At 34.0% G+C, this 13,399-nt stretch overlaps 1 protein-coding gene across 2 annotated transcripts in view; it reads right to left on the bottom strand.

The window, feature by feature from the left end:
- Positions 1–10,672, bottom strand: part of LOC136987701 (probable ATP-dependent RNA helicase DDX5) — a 33,196-nt gene extending 22,524 nt beyond the window's left edge. The window contains exons 1-2 of one of the 2 annotated variants that reach the window (XM_067285462.1): positions 10,552–10,672; positions 3,023–3,215 (exon numbers count right to left, since the gene is read on the bottom strand). In XM_067285462.1, coding sequence (XP_067141563.1) covers positions 3,023–3,215; positions 10,552–10,658 — 300 coding nt within the window. In that variant the 5' untranslated portion in view covers positions 10,659–10,672. Of the gene's footprint in view, positions 1–3,022; positions 3,216–9,833; positions 9,971–10,551 lie in introns of those variants that run through there. The other variant, XM_067285463.1, reaches the window with a different exon arrangement.
- Between the last annotated feature and the right edge of the window lie 2,727 nt (positions 10,673–13,399).

The following is a 13,399-nucleotide window of genomic DNA, read 5'->3' as shown; positions in this document are numbered from 1 at the left end:
GTCTTGTTCTCATTCTCCAATCATCTTTGGTATTGCTGGTTTTGAGCGCAATCATTCAAACTTCACCAACCATATCCACGACGCATTTTTGGTGAAATTAACCTATCCAATGTTGAAATTTCTCTTCATTGCATGACACCTCAGGTTGAATTTTTGTCAATGCAAAAATTTCCCGTTTTTGAAAAAAATAATGGTGGCTATTGTATCGTCCGAAATTATTTTATTATTTTGCACAAATGAAATAAATAAATAAATATATATATATATATACAAATTATTTATATTTACATATATATAAATATATATAATATATATTAATAAATGCAAAAAGAAAAATAATTATTGTATTTTACAGACTATAAGACGCATTTTTTTCTTCGAAAAATTGCCTCCAAAATTCAGGTGCATCTTATACTCCGTAGCGTCTTAGTCTGTAAAATACGGTATATTTCGGAAGTTAGTTTTAATATAAAATTATCAAATAACCAAAAAAGTTCTGTCGTTTTTTGTGAAACTACAAAGTTTAAACAATGTTACACGCAATACACAATAGATGGCACTAAAATTCCAGCAATATGTTAATCAAGATTTAATGCTGACTCATCTTATATAAAGAGAAGTGGAAAGGTTATCTCTTAATATTATAAAAATTGACCTGAAGATGAGTACCCCAAACTCTACAATTCATGCTTGTATGTTGTATGAGTTTAAACTTGAAACAAATGCTGTGCAAACGGCTCAAAAAATAGGCCAGGCTTTTGGACAAGGTTCTGTCAGCACTCGCACCACCCAAAGGTGGTTTAGAAAATTTTCTTCCGGCAATGAGTTGCTTAAAGATGTGCCACGAGAAGGGCAGCCATATGTCATTAATGATGATGAATTACAGGCTGCAATCAAAGAAGATTCTGCTCAAACTTGTCAGATGTTAGCACAAAGGTTCTCCGTAAATGATGAAACTGTCCATTTAAATTTGCATAGTCTTGGAAAAGTTTACAAGCTCAGCAAATGGATACCTCATCAATTGACACCTGCCAATATTGTGCGTATGGTGGACTGCAAATGGAATTGTTCACTATGAACTTATACCATCTGGCCAGACTATTACTGCTAACGTCTACAGTGACCAACTCCGTCGAGTTCACCAATCACTTTTGAAAAAACAGCCAGCTTTAGTGAACCGTAAAGGCATTCTTTTCCTACACGATAATGCTATAGGCCTCAAGTCGTGTGTGTGACCTCTGACACAATTCAGACCCTTGGATGGGAACCTCTTTTGCACCCTCCTTATTCCCCTGACATTAGCCCTTCTGACTATCACCTATTTTTAAGCCTAGATAATCATCTGCGAAATTGACAGTTCAGAAATAGAGAAGCTATGGAAACGGAGTTAGAGAATTTTTTCAACTCTAAAGATCGTGACTTTTATAAAAATGGAATTTATAAGCTTGTTTTCCGTTGGGAAAAGGTTATTAAATGTGAGAGTGGTTATTTTAATGAATAAATTGTGTTATTTCCTATACATTTTTATGTTTGTTTTCTTTCAACAAAAAACAACAGAACTTTTTTGGTTACCTGATATAATGATGTGCCATCTAGTTTCAAAAACATTCCGATGATGAAACGAGATATCTCCGATCAATCGGTCAAGGTTAGCATGTGGCAACCAGAAATATGTGGGGAATAACACAGGATAGGTAAATGGGTTTTTTCAAAGATTCGTTTGTCAAAATTCGATTTAATAACATTCGCTTTTCAAACTTCCTAATGCACGTGTTTGTCAAAATTCGATTTCACAATATTTGTATTTCCAACTTCCCAACGAACAACGCATGTGCAAATCTCACACTACTGCCTGTTTGTAGAGAGTGTCGCCATTTTGTATTTTATTATGACTCGGTTCTCGGTCCCCTGAGTACCTACAAGTCTTTTTTTTTATGCACACCTAATGATTTGGGCACCTAATACTCTGTGCCAAATTGCAACTCTTAACATGTATTCCTTCATACCTCTAAGTTGGTAACACAGCAGGCAGTACGATTTTATAAACAAGACATAGTCTTGTCAATAACAGTTTAGGAAAACTTATAGATAAAACTAGAAAAATGTAAAGCAGAATTATTGTAAAACTGGATAAGGGGAAGAAAAACTAATTGCTTGAAAAATAAAATAAAGTTTTAATAAAGTTTGAAAGTTAAAATAATTTTTAGAACATTTGAATTACTGAAAATATAGTTGAAATAAATTTTATAAAGTTATATTTTATTTAAACTTTGATTTAATTTAGATTTTCAGAACTTAGAATAAAAGTTCAAATTCAGAAAGTTTGGAATGCTTTTTAGATAATTCAAAGAATAAAGTTTGAATCAACATTTGCCATAGTTTTAACATAGAAAAAATATGCCCCAAAGTGGTTCAAATTTACACTACTCTTATCAACCAATATTGTTAAAATCTACGGAATCCTGTTATACATTTTTTGTAACATACTATTCAAATGCAAAATGTGACCAAGAATGGATTTGAACAAAAGTCTTCAAAGAGGATTGGAATCAAGTTTCACAGAAATGTATTTTGGAGTGACTCAAGAACCGCTTTGGAGAATAAATGTAGAGATTTCCCCACCAAAAATTTGTTGTTTATAACTTGTTAACCACATCCTACCTTTAATAAGCATTTATTTATTGTTTTTGTACAAAGGATTATATAAGCTTACCAAAAAACCTGAAAATAATCATCAAAACTTAATATAATAAAAATTAAAACCTAAATGTAATAATTCACACTTGTAGATGGTATTTATTATTATTGAGAGGGTGTAGCATGTGCCACACTAAACGGCAACGTCGCTCTCTCTGCCAAGCAATAGCACACACAGCAGAGTGGCAATGCCAACAACACAGACTTTTGTGCTACTATTTAGAAACTTAATTCTATACTATTGATAAATATTCTATTCTATCGTTAAATACTATTTAAAGTTAATTTTATTAACTTTAATAAAACTTTTAGAAAATCTACTTACGAGAGTTTTAGTTGCAATATTTGGATGCTCTATATAAAAATTCTTTTCAATAGGCTGGAGAACAACATCATTCCAATTAGGTTTTTCTAATTTCATTCCAGGTGTAGTAAATTTTTTTGTGATAAATCTTGAATTGGCATTATTGTAGAGTCGACGCTCGTAAAAATTATCGTCAAATTCCGATCTTCCGAAACTGAATTAAATTATAATTTTGAAATTAATAAATTAATCTTATTATTTTATAGAATATAGTCAAGCATCTATAGTCCAGAAAGCTATGATATAGAAACACACTTAATCCAATGACTTGTAGCAAAGTTACTACAGTAGAGCATCGATTATCCAACTTAATTGGGGACTGGGGTTGGTTGGATAACTGAAAAGTCGGATAACCGAAAAGTATGAAAAAATACATTATTAGTATAGTGTATTAGGCTTGGTTTAAATACTAGCCTCCCTTTCATGGTCGAGCCAGTGCTGCCAGCTAAAACATGCAAAAATTTAACAAAAATAATATTAAAGTAGCCAAGACATAACCAAATATTGTAGTGCCACATCACTAGCAGACATTTGAATTTGCTGACTAGAATGCGGTCGGTTAATCTGGGGTTGGATAATCGATGCTCTACTGTATTTGGGTTATGTTGTTTCTGTAAAAGGTTAAAATCAATGTTATTTATAAAAATTATTTATTTTTATTAATATATGTAATATTGACTAATAGATTTAATTTAATTTTTAAATGTAGCAAAACAGTTAAATAAAAAAATTGTGTAATATTTCTCACATAACTTTCCAATCAGCAGAGAAACAATGGTATCATCAGGGCTGGCTCGATGACTAAGATGATAGTCTCAAGCAGCAAAATGAGAGGGATGTTCAAGAAGAGAAGAAAAAAAAAAAATAAACTAAATATGGTGATTTTCTGTACATGAACTTTAAAGTTATCCATAAATAGTTCATATAAGAGTGCCAATAGAAATGCTCTCTATTGGCTACTGTTCTGGAAACAGGCAGCAAAAGTCAGTTTTGCCTCAAGTGTAAGTTTCCATTGAGCCAACACTAGGTATCATGTCTGATGTCAGAGATAATATATCTGGTAAATGTAAAATTAAGCCAATGTTGGTACAGTCAAGTCTTAAGAACCCAGGTGTGTTTAATTTTGAAATTATGTGATGTGTTTTTATCATTCATACTCCTAATTTATTATAAAATAGCTAAATTAAATTATGATTGATAATATTTTATTTTTTCTGACAATCAAAGTATGTAAACCATACTGACATGTCTTTAATTCCATTGCATCAAGAATGTTATGCAGTTTAATCTTCTAAAACAAAAAATTGTCAAAAATTTAATTTTGTGGAACGTAAAAACCTACAACATAGCAAAGTTTTACTAAAAATTCACTGTTTATTTATCAATTTGGTATTCAAATACAAAGGCACGTGTATTGTAGTATAATTATACTTTCTTATTATAGCCCTAATGCTTCATTTATCATGTAACAGTCACAGTATAACACAAAAAGTTGGTAAAGTTTCTCATATAGTTTTCAAATTGCTTTGTTGCACACACTATGCTACAACCCTATAAGTGAATACAATTCAGATAGGAATAAAATCAATTGTGGAGGAAATTATTAAAACTGATAATGATTACATTTTTTCAGTCTTAACCACTACGTTAAATGTTAATTCTTTTAAATTATTATTTGCTGACAGAACAATTGTTTAAGTCAACAATGGCCAACTACTTCATACTCAAGGGTCACAACTAGGGATTGTAATGCAGCAGGATTTTTGCTGGACCGACATCATTCCAGCTGGATCCAGTGCGGATGTATTTTTGGTGCAATAAAGCATTATCTGTCTATCTATCTATCCAGCAATTTATGGTTTTTCTTTTAAAAAGAAATAAAGCATTTCTTCAAAATAGTTAAGAAGTTATTATTATTTAGACTGGTCACCATAAATCAGGGAAACTTCTTACACATTTAGCTAGTAAACTTAACTTTGGTTCGGTTTAACACTTGAGATAGAGATAATTAACTTTAAATGTTTTGTTAGATTATAATTATAATGTAATCTTCAAGTTAAATAATAGCAAAGGTAATTCTACTAATTAATTTGTATTAATATATTATAGGAATGTAAAGACAAATAATTAGTGGCTAAGTGGCTATCAGTCTTACCAGTTTTCTTATATAGGCTCTACATGTCAATCTGTAGTTATTTACAAGTATTTTAATTAGTGTTAGTAAAGTAGTGAGTAAGTAATGAGTAGTAGTCTAGTAGTTAGTTATTATTATCACAATCATGAATCTCATACATTCATATCATCGTATATCTAAGATACTGATACTCATTAATTTAATTAAATATTTAACGAGGTAGTCTGAGTTTCTCACAAATTTTCACAATAAAATTGCCTTGCCTTGCCTAGCCTAGCCCACTAACTACTTATAGAATAAAAGTTAAAAACTCTTACTTAATTGAATTAGAGTAGAAGTTATAAAATATTAGTCTTGCCTTGAATAAAGTATTTTAAAGGATTAAATAAAATTAAATCAATCACTTCTGTTATTTTTTTGACATTTCTGGAAGTAGGATCTCAAGAAACAAATGGTATTGATGATGATGTCTCCCAACCTACTTCTTAATGAACTGAATATATATCCCGCTGCAGAGAAGGCCCTTTCTGCCTCTATGCTAGTTGGTTTCAGGGTCATCAAATAATCACAAATTGTTCCGTCACGTGATTCATTGACGTCACAACCGACCGTAAATTAGAATTATGCACCAGGACTAGGAGAGGAATTACTTATTTTATTTAGCGCGAAGAAACTTTATTTAGCGAGAGCAGAAAGTCAACTGACAATTAGATCAGCGGAGGTAAAAGGGCGGGCAGTGCGGTGTAGAGAGAGGGTGTAACATGTGCCGCACTAAACGGCAACATTGCTCTCGCTGCCAAGCGATAGCACACGTAGCAGAGTGGCAACGCCGACAACATAGACTTTTGCGCTACTATTTAGAAAGTTAATTGAGTATTTGCGGACCTGCAGGTGCTGGATCCAGCAGGCCGAAGAATGCGTTGTATCCAGCTGGATTGCTGGATGAGGGATCCAGCAATTGCAATCCCTAGTCACAATACACAACTTTTGAAGTGGAGAAGGCCACACTTTGAAACCATATGTGTAACTCTCCAACTATCTCTTCTACAAAAATTACCAAACCAAGCTCTTCCCGTAACAGTTATTAAAAAATGATATGTTGGAAAATTAGATTAAAAATCCATTGACGATAAAATACATTTTGTCTTTACCCATTGCCACTAATGTGAACACAGTGGGTAGTCATGAGAACTAATTAGTTCTTGTAACTGGGTCAGTCTAATTTTTATAACTGGTACAAGACTTTTGAACTGGCTGCTGGTGCTGTACTCGATGTAATTTTGAAAAAAAATATGTGCTGAAATATGTTGTTATTGTCTGTCTTGGGGAAGCCACAGGGGCAAATCTCACGAGCTGCCAATTGTCAACTGCTGATTTATACTGGTCAATACGCTAAAAAGGTTTTGACCAGTATAAAATTCAATAAATCAACACACTAAAAAGGGTTTTAGTGCGTTGATTTATCCTTCCCAGGAATTGTGCGAAAAGTTGATCTGAAAAGTATGTAGGTTATTGAGAATCCTACCTGCATGTATGTAAAGTAAATGAATAAAATAAAATTGTATGGGATTTGCTGCCTACTATTAAATTGTAGCATTTCTGTTTTTATCTATGACACACAAATGTGAGAAGGATGGAAACAAGAGAGAAGGCATTTGGTGTCTTGTAGTGGTCATATCAAAATCTGGATAGTTTAAGCAAACGACTCTCCTATCTTACATTCTGTCCTATATGATACCTATTACATGAAATTCAAACTTTTGGCACCTATTTTATCCCTTTATTCCCTTCACTTAAAAGCTTGGCTTTGCCACAAAGTTGTTAAAAATGATACAGCAAAACTAATAGGTAAACAACATGGAATAAATTACTGTTAATTAATTACAATTAATAGATCTTTAAGTTATACAATTTTTGGTACAAATGCAGTTCTGAATGAGATGGTTTTGAAACCCCTAAAATTTACATCTCCCTAGAAAGCCAAAAAAGTAAAAAGAAACCATATCTCTAATTGTAATCTTAGGCAAGATATTCATCCTGACTGGCTGCTTGTTAAATATGTGAGAGATTTAAAGGCTGCCGCAAACTAGGCAATGGCATCAATTTTGACTTCACATCAGAAGCAATTTTTATGGTCATGTAACTGTTTTGCTTTGACAATCAGGTAAATTCGCCACCTGTGATATCACTTGTGACATAGTTCTACAGAACCAATGAACATTTTGTCTACCCTCTATGAACTATTGCTTGGTAGTTTGTTTTATAAACTAATGTGAGAAATCAGACTTCAATGTAAACAATGTAACATTGTAACATCAACTTTCATACCTGAGAGTAAATCATTTAAGTTCTCAGCAGTAAAAGTGAAGCTTTCTCATAACCTTCCAACCAAACAACTTGAACAACTTGATTTCTCCAAGTCAATACAACCAGAAACTGCAAGTTTAGTTTGTTGTTGCCAGTCCCCCAACAGAATATCATCCTTTATCTAGTGCTTGATTTAGTGCCAACGGATATACCTAGTTTTTGCGAATACTTCCTCTTCTACAGGTACACATTTTGAAGAAGAACTCTATCTCGGGGGACTAAGATACATTGCTACATGATCAAGAACAATCAAGAGAACTTCCCAAGAATGAGCATCAAATTATTTTCGAACATGATCACCCCAAGGTATTTATCGCCACGCAAATCTCATGGAAACTCTCTCTCGCAACCACTTTCATTTAAAAATCCCTTGAAGTTAAGGCCTAACGAAACTGTAACAAAATTGTAAATTCTTTCATGTCTTTGAAATTAAATTGTTATTAGTTAATAACTAATAACAATTTAATTTTCCAAGTGGTATCCAAGTGATTTACTTCCAGTACACCGTCTCTCAAACCATCTCCATCCCAGATCCGACTGCCCTCACACATAGCTGCTCGAGAGAGCAAATCAACACACCATCTCAGCTTCTGTGTCAATCGTGTCAGTCCTGACAAGGCACTAAAGAGGTGCCAACTCTCCAGTCACAATGATGATAACTACAAAGACAACTTGCATCAATAAATGGAAGCTTCCATTTATTAATTAAATTTCTGACAAATAGACAACAATGAAAGCTTCCATTTGTTGTCTATTTGTCAGAAATGTAATTAATAAATGAAAACGAAATCAGGGACCCAATAGATTTATAAATTTCAATAAAATCAATGAAATAATGGTTCTTTTCTGTTAACAGGATGCCAGCCAATATGGTAAGATTCAAGCTGCTCTGAACAAGGGGTTTCCCCACCACCCCCAGAACTGTTGACCCTTTGCAAGATATTCACTTTCAAGGATCAGTTTTTAACATGTATGAGTATACTGCCAATTCTACATGCTTTGCATGTAGTCATGCACTTTGATGTTCACCATCACTCGCACCTCAGCACCCAAGTGGGGCGAGCCCCCACACCCCCTAAAACTATATAACAAGTATTCCACGGACAGTGAAAGGGGTTACTCGAAGCCGGAATAGTCATGTGAGCTAAATAGTTAAATGTGATAATCTTAGTGGACAATGATATCGCATATTGGATTAAAGTTACAACAGAAAAGAACCAAAATAATTTATATTCTTACTTCTATGAAAATCTATCAAACAGCTCTGTTTCATAACAAAGACATGGCTAAAGCACAAATGTGCACCTTCTTTGTGGCCTATGGTGCATGGTCCTTTCTCACAAACTTTCATATATGCACAAGCATTGTCAATCATCACCTGAAAAATCAAGCTTCTTGGATCAGACAGGCGTCAAACGGACCATCTACTTTCCATCGAAGGATATGACAGAGTGACATTGAGTCAACAATCATCAAGCAGGTGACGATCAAACGAATTTGCTTCAATATTGCCCACTTTACAGCATCCTTAACAGAATGCACAGGCTGACTTTGATCATGCCCTGGTGGTAGTAAGTGCAATGGAATTTCTTGTGTTTTAAGAGCTTTAGCCATCTCTTGCAAAATGAAACATGGTTGATTTTTTGAGAAAGTTTTATTTTTTTTTTTTTTCACTTTAAAACTTTACTCCATTTTTTCAGCCCCCAAAATCAGCCTATCTAAAATTTTGAATACCCTAAAATTCCAGATAGTGAGATATAGCTCCCCTGAAATTGGTCTAAGGATCATGATAGACCATCAGTTCCTTTGACTTTTTTACTCCTACAGGCAAAACCTACAGCTCTAATAAGGTCCCAACTGTCTCATTCCAAGTGGCATTTGTATCCGATTTAACATATCCTCCTTTCAGCATTGGCAGAAATTCGGCTTTATTGAATACTTGCGGCCTTAGTTACTTATCCCACTTTATATCAACAGTTAGTTGTTATCAATTTAGGTAAATCTCAGTGATTACAACAGATCCTTTATGTTACCTATTAACTTATTAGTGTGTATGCTTTCTTTTTATAGAGAAATTTTTGGAAAATATTGTGGTAAGTGTCTCGTATAGCGAGGGATCAATATATCATTCTTTAGAATTTGTTCACACAAACATAGTTTGAATAATTTGTACACAAATAACTTAAAAGTTACTAAAAAGTAACTTCTACCATTATGTAACTATTGATGATAAAACAAAAATTTCATCAACTGTTATTATTTATATTTTACCTGTAAAAGCATACTCTTGTTAATGAGATAGGTGTTCCATTTGAATATTTCCACAATTTACAAACTTTATTAAAACGTCCAAAGCATTGTTTCAGTGCCATTTTAACTTAAATGCGAGTAAATTCAACCCACGTGACTGACTTCGCCGGTATCACTGTTGCCAGCTATTTTCAAAAACAGCCGGCAACACTATACATTTTAACATTTTTTATTTTTCACATAAAAAAATCTTTATTTGAAACGCTTTGCATTTATAAAAATAAAAATTATAAAATAGTCCACTTCTAGATACTGTTATGTCAGGTCTGTCCATCAACAACCAACTGCTCCTGGCCGAAACTGTGATGGGACTTTTTTTAAAACTCTTTCCGCCCTGTGGGCACTAAAAGGGCCTCTTTTAGCAAGCCCATTATGGATTCGGCCAGGCTCACAATGGCCCGACCGGAATTCGATCCCTGGTCCCCCACAGCGGTAAGCTGCCATCTTGACCGCTCTGTGATGGGGACTAAAAAAAAACCCCTCTCTTGTAGCTTTCCACATTATCAGAAAGCGGAAACTGAAAAGCAACTAGTTTCCATTTCCCTTCATTTTATGTTTAGTTCTAATTTCAAAATACCAGAATATCGCGAGCAGGATTAAATCGACTGTAGAACATAGTATCCAAGCTTAAGATAGACAAGTATAAAGATGTAAATTTTATTATAAAGGAAAAGAATACTTTCTGATCTCTTCTAAAGACAATTCTAACTCTTCGCTTCTTCTCGCTCTTTTCCGGAATTGTCTGTCATTAAACTCTAATCTTCGATTCAACTCATAAAACGTCATTACTACTACGTCAAAGCTCGCGTGTTTTTCCTATTGGTCAAAACACCACGAAAGATCCAACGAATACAAAAAAGTTGAAGTATTTTCTATTCTAAGTTTCCTATCGGAATTTGATGAGCGGAAACTTCTGGACAGAAAGTGACATCAGAAAATACACCAGAAACTATTGTATTCGTATCTAATAGGTTCGTGAAATGTATACAAAAGTTAAAATGTACGAAAGTATAGCAATATAAAAAAAAAAAAAATTATTTCCAAGGAGCAATGCTAATCTGTTTTTAGGTTTATCCCCAGGGCAACTGATTTTTCCTATGCTAAGTGTGAGTGCAGGCATCTCTATCCAAAATAATCCCGTCTCATCTACATTGAAGATTTGGCAAGAATAAGCTTCCATCTTCAATGATATCGAAGAAAGTGGAAATAAATTCGTTGGTAGCTTTCCCAGTAAATTTATTATTATATAAAGAAGACCGTATTTTAAATTTGTCAAACCAGCCTTTGCTTGCTACAGTGGCGTAGCGAGGGGGTGCGAGGGAGTGTATCATGCACCGGGTGACACTCGCAGAGGGGCGCCCAAATGGTCTCCAAGACAAACTATGTGTTTCTGGAGGGGGGAGGGGGCGCCAGTTATGTTTGCTACGCCACTGGCATGCTACAAATTCTGTAGCAGAATCTTTTAATCGTTTCTTTCAATCTTCATGCGAACTAAGAGCCTTAGCTTGAATAATTGATAAAACTCAATGCGATGCCTTTTTGATTTTGATATTCAATCCATAAAGTCAAAAATTTCTCCATCCATGTCCTCTGCCATGTCTTATGAAACTATCTTTGATGAAACATTTCCACAATTTTGAACATATTCCTTAATTTTGTTCTTGTTATTCACGATTGAACATATTGTCGATCGGCTTAAATTATACGAACGACCGATTGAAGCAAAAGATTCACCGCTTTCGGAATGTCTAATTTTATCTATCTTTATTTCCATCATATGGAGGTTATGAAACCTTGATTTCTTTTTGTCCGTATTAACACTGCCGTTTTTCGTTTTTCACTCACATTTGTATACTGTATTGCAAAAACTCCCTACCAAGGCAGTGTTTCTGCAGTATAGTGTGAGATAAGCAGAGGGTCGGGGGAAAAACCTCGCTGACCACTTACGCTGCACGGGTTGGTAAAACCCGACCTCGTTGTCGTTGGATGGCTAGGAGGGCAAAAGTGAGTGGGGAGGTGCGTCAGTACGTCAACAGGCATCCTTACTTTGACAGGAGACAGGTTTTACAAAAACAATAAAGGTTTATTAACTAACAAAAGCGCACATACACTAAAGATACACATAAAATAAAGAATACAGATAATTACTGCTAACATGTGGATAATATATGCCTAGTGCTAACCGCGAGCTAACCAATACAGTCTAGTGGGAGAGAGTTTACAAAGTCAATATACCATGATAGGTGGTCCGATGACCGTATGCGATGACCTCCTGGACTATGGAAGCTGGAATCAGTCTTATGTCCGGGACTGAAGACACTGGATTCAGACCTTCCTGGATGATCGTGCCTTTTCCAGAGTTGCTCGGGTTTTTATACCATCATTGTTGGCATTGAGCCAGTCTATTATTCAATGTTCGATGACTAATTGGCTGACTCGTGATGACTGTGATTTTTGTTTTCTCTTTTTGATCTGATCGCAATGCTTTGGATTTTTGGTTTCTCTTCCTGATCGGATCAGATCTTTCTGCGGGCTCACAATAGTATAACCAGTTTCTGGAGTATTTTTATTCTTAGTAGTATAAGTACTGGAATTTTTTACCTTTAATAACTATTACTTTATTTTCTAACAACAAAATTTTACTAATGAAGTTAAAATATATTCTATCTCAGAAACAAATTTAACAGTTCAAAAATGCTTGCAACCCAAATCCTGCAAGGTTCTAACTTGTGGTTCTCAGGATTTTGGCAGCATGATTTTATCTGTTTTCTGCCTTGTGCTTTTATGCAACCCTAATTATCTGCTATTTTTCTTATTCTTATTTCTGAATATTTTCTGTCACAAATATCAGTGTGGTTCAGACTTCATTTTCCACAGATCATTGGCTGAAAAAAGTGTTTGTTTTAGGAGTGTTTATTAAAAATAATTAGGCTACTGTAACAGTGTATTTAGATAGCATTTTACATTAAAAAAGAATGGAAAGGTTTCAATATGCCAAACCATATTGAATTGTGTTAAATTTAGTAATACTACATCTACTGTCCAAAAAAAAGCCTGGTTGTCCTGAAATTCAACAAATCCTAGAGCAGGAGTGAACAAACTATGGCCTGAAGGAAAGTTCACAAATTTTGTAATTTCATTAACAAGTACAAGCTTTGGAACATTTGAAAAAACGAGCAATCTCGTATATATTTGCACACCTAGGTTTGAGCTGCAATTGTGTATACTATCAGTTAATTGGAGTTCAATTGGCCAATAACACACAATCCTCTCTCTCTCTTGACCAAGCTTTCATATGTAGTTTTCTATTTCATTAGTTAATATTTACTTTGCAATTAGTGTTCATTTTTATGTTACTAATCATTACTTGTTTATGCACAACTTTATTAAATGTAATTTAAAAGAAGATGAGTTATATCCAACAACAATCAAGTAATATTAATGTTCAATATTTATTGAATGAATTTTCTGTAGACTACAGCACACAATCATTTCAATCATCAATCACAACTGGCATGATTCTGATT

This window comes from Centruroides vittatus, unplaced genomic scaffold, assembly GCF_030686945.1.
Source record: "Centruroides vittatus isolate TY-2023 unplaced genomic scaffold, ASM3068694v2 scaffold_2569, whole genome shotgun sequence".
In the NCBI taxonomy this organism is placed as follows: domain Eukaryota; kingdom Metazoa; phylum Arthropoda; class Arachnida; order Scorpiones; family Buthidae; genus Centruroides; species Centruroides vittatus.
This window is presented reverse-complemented; position numbering and strand designations above follow the sequence as displayed.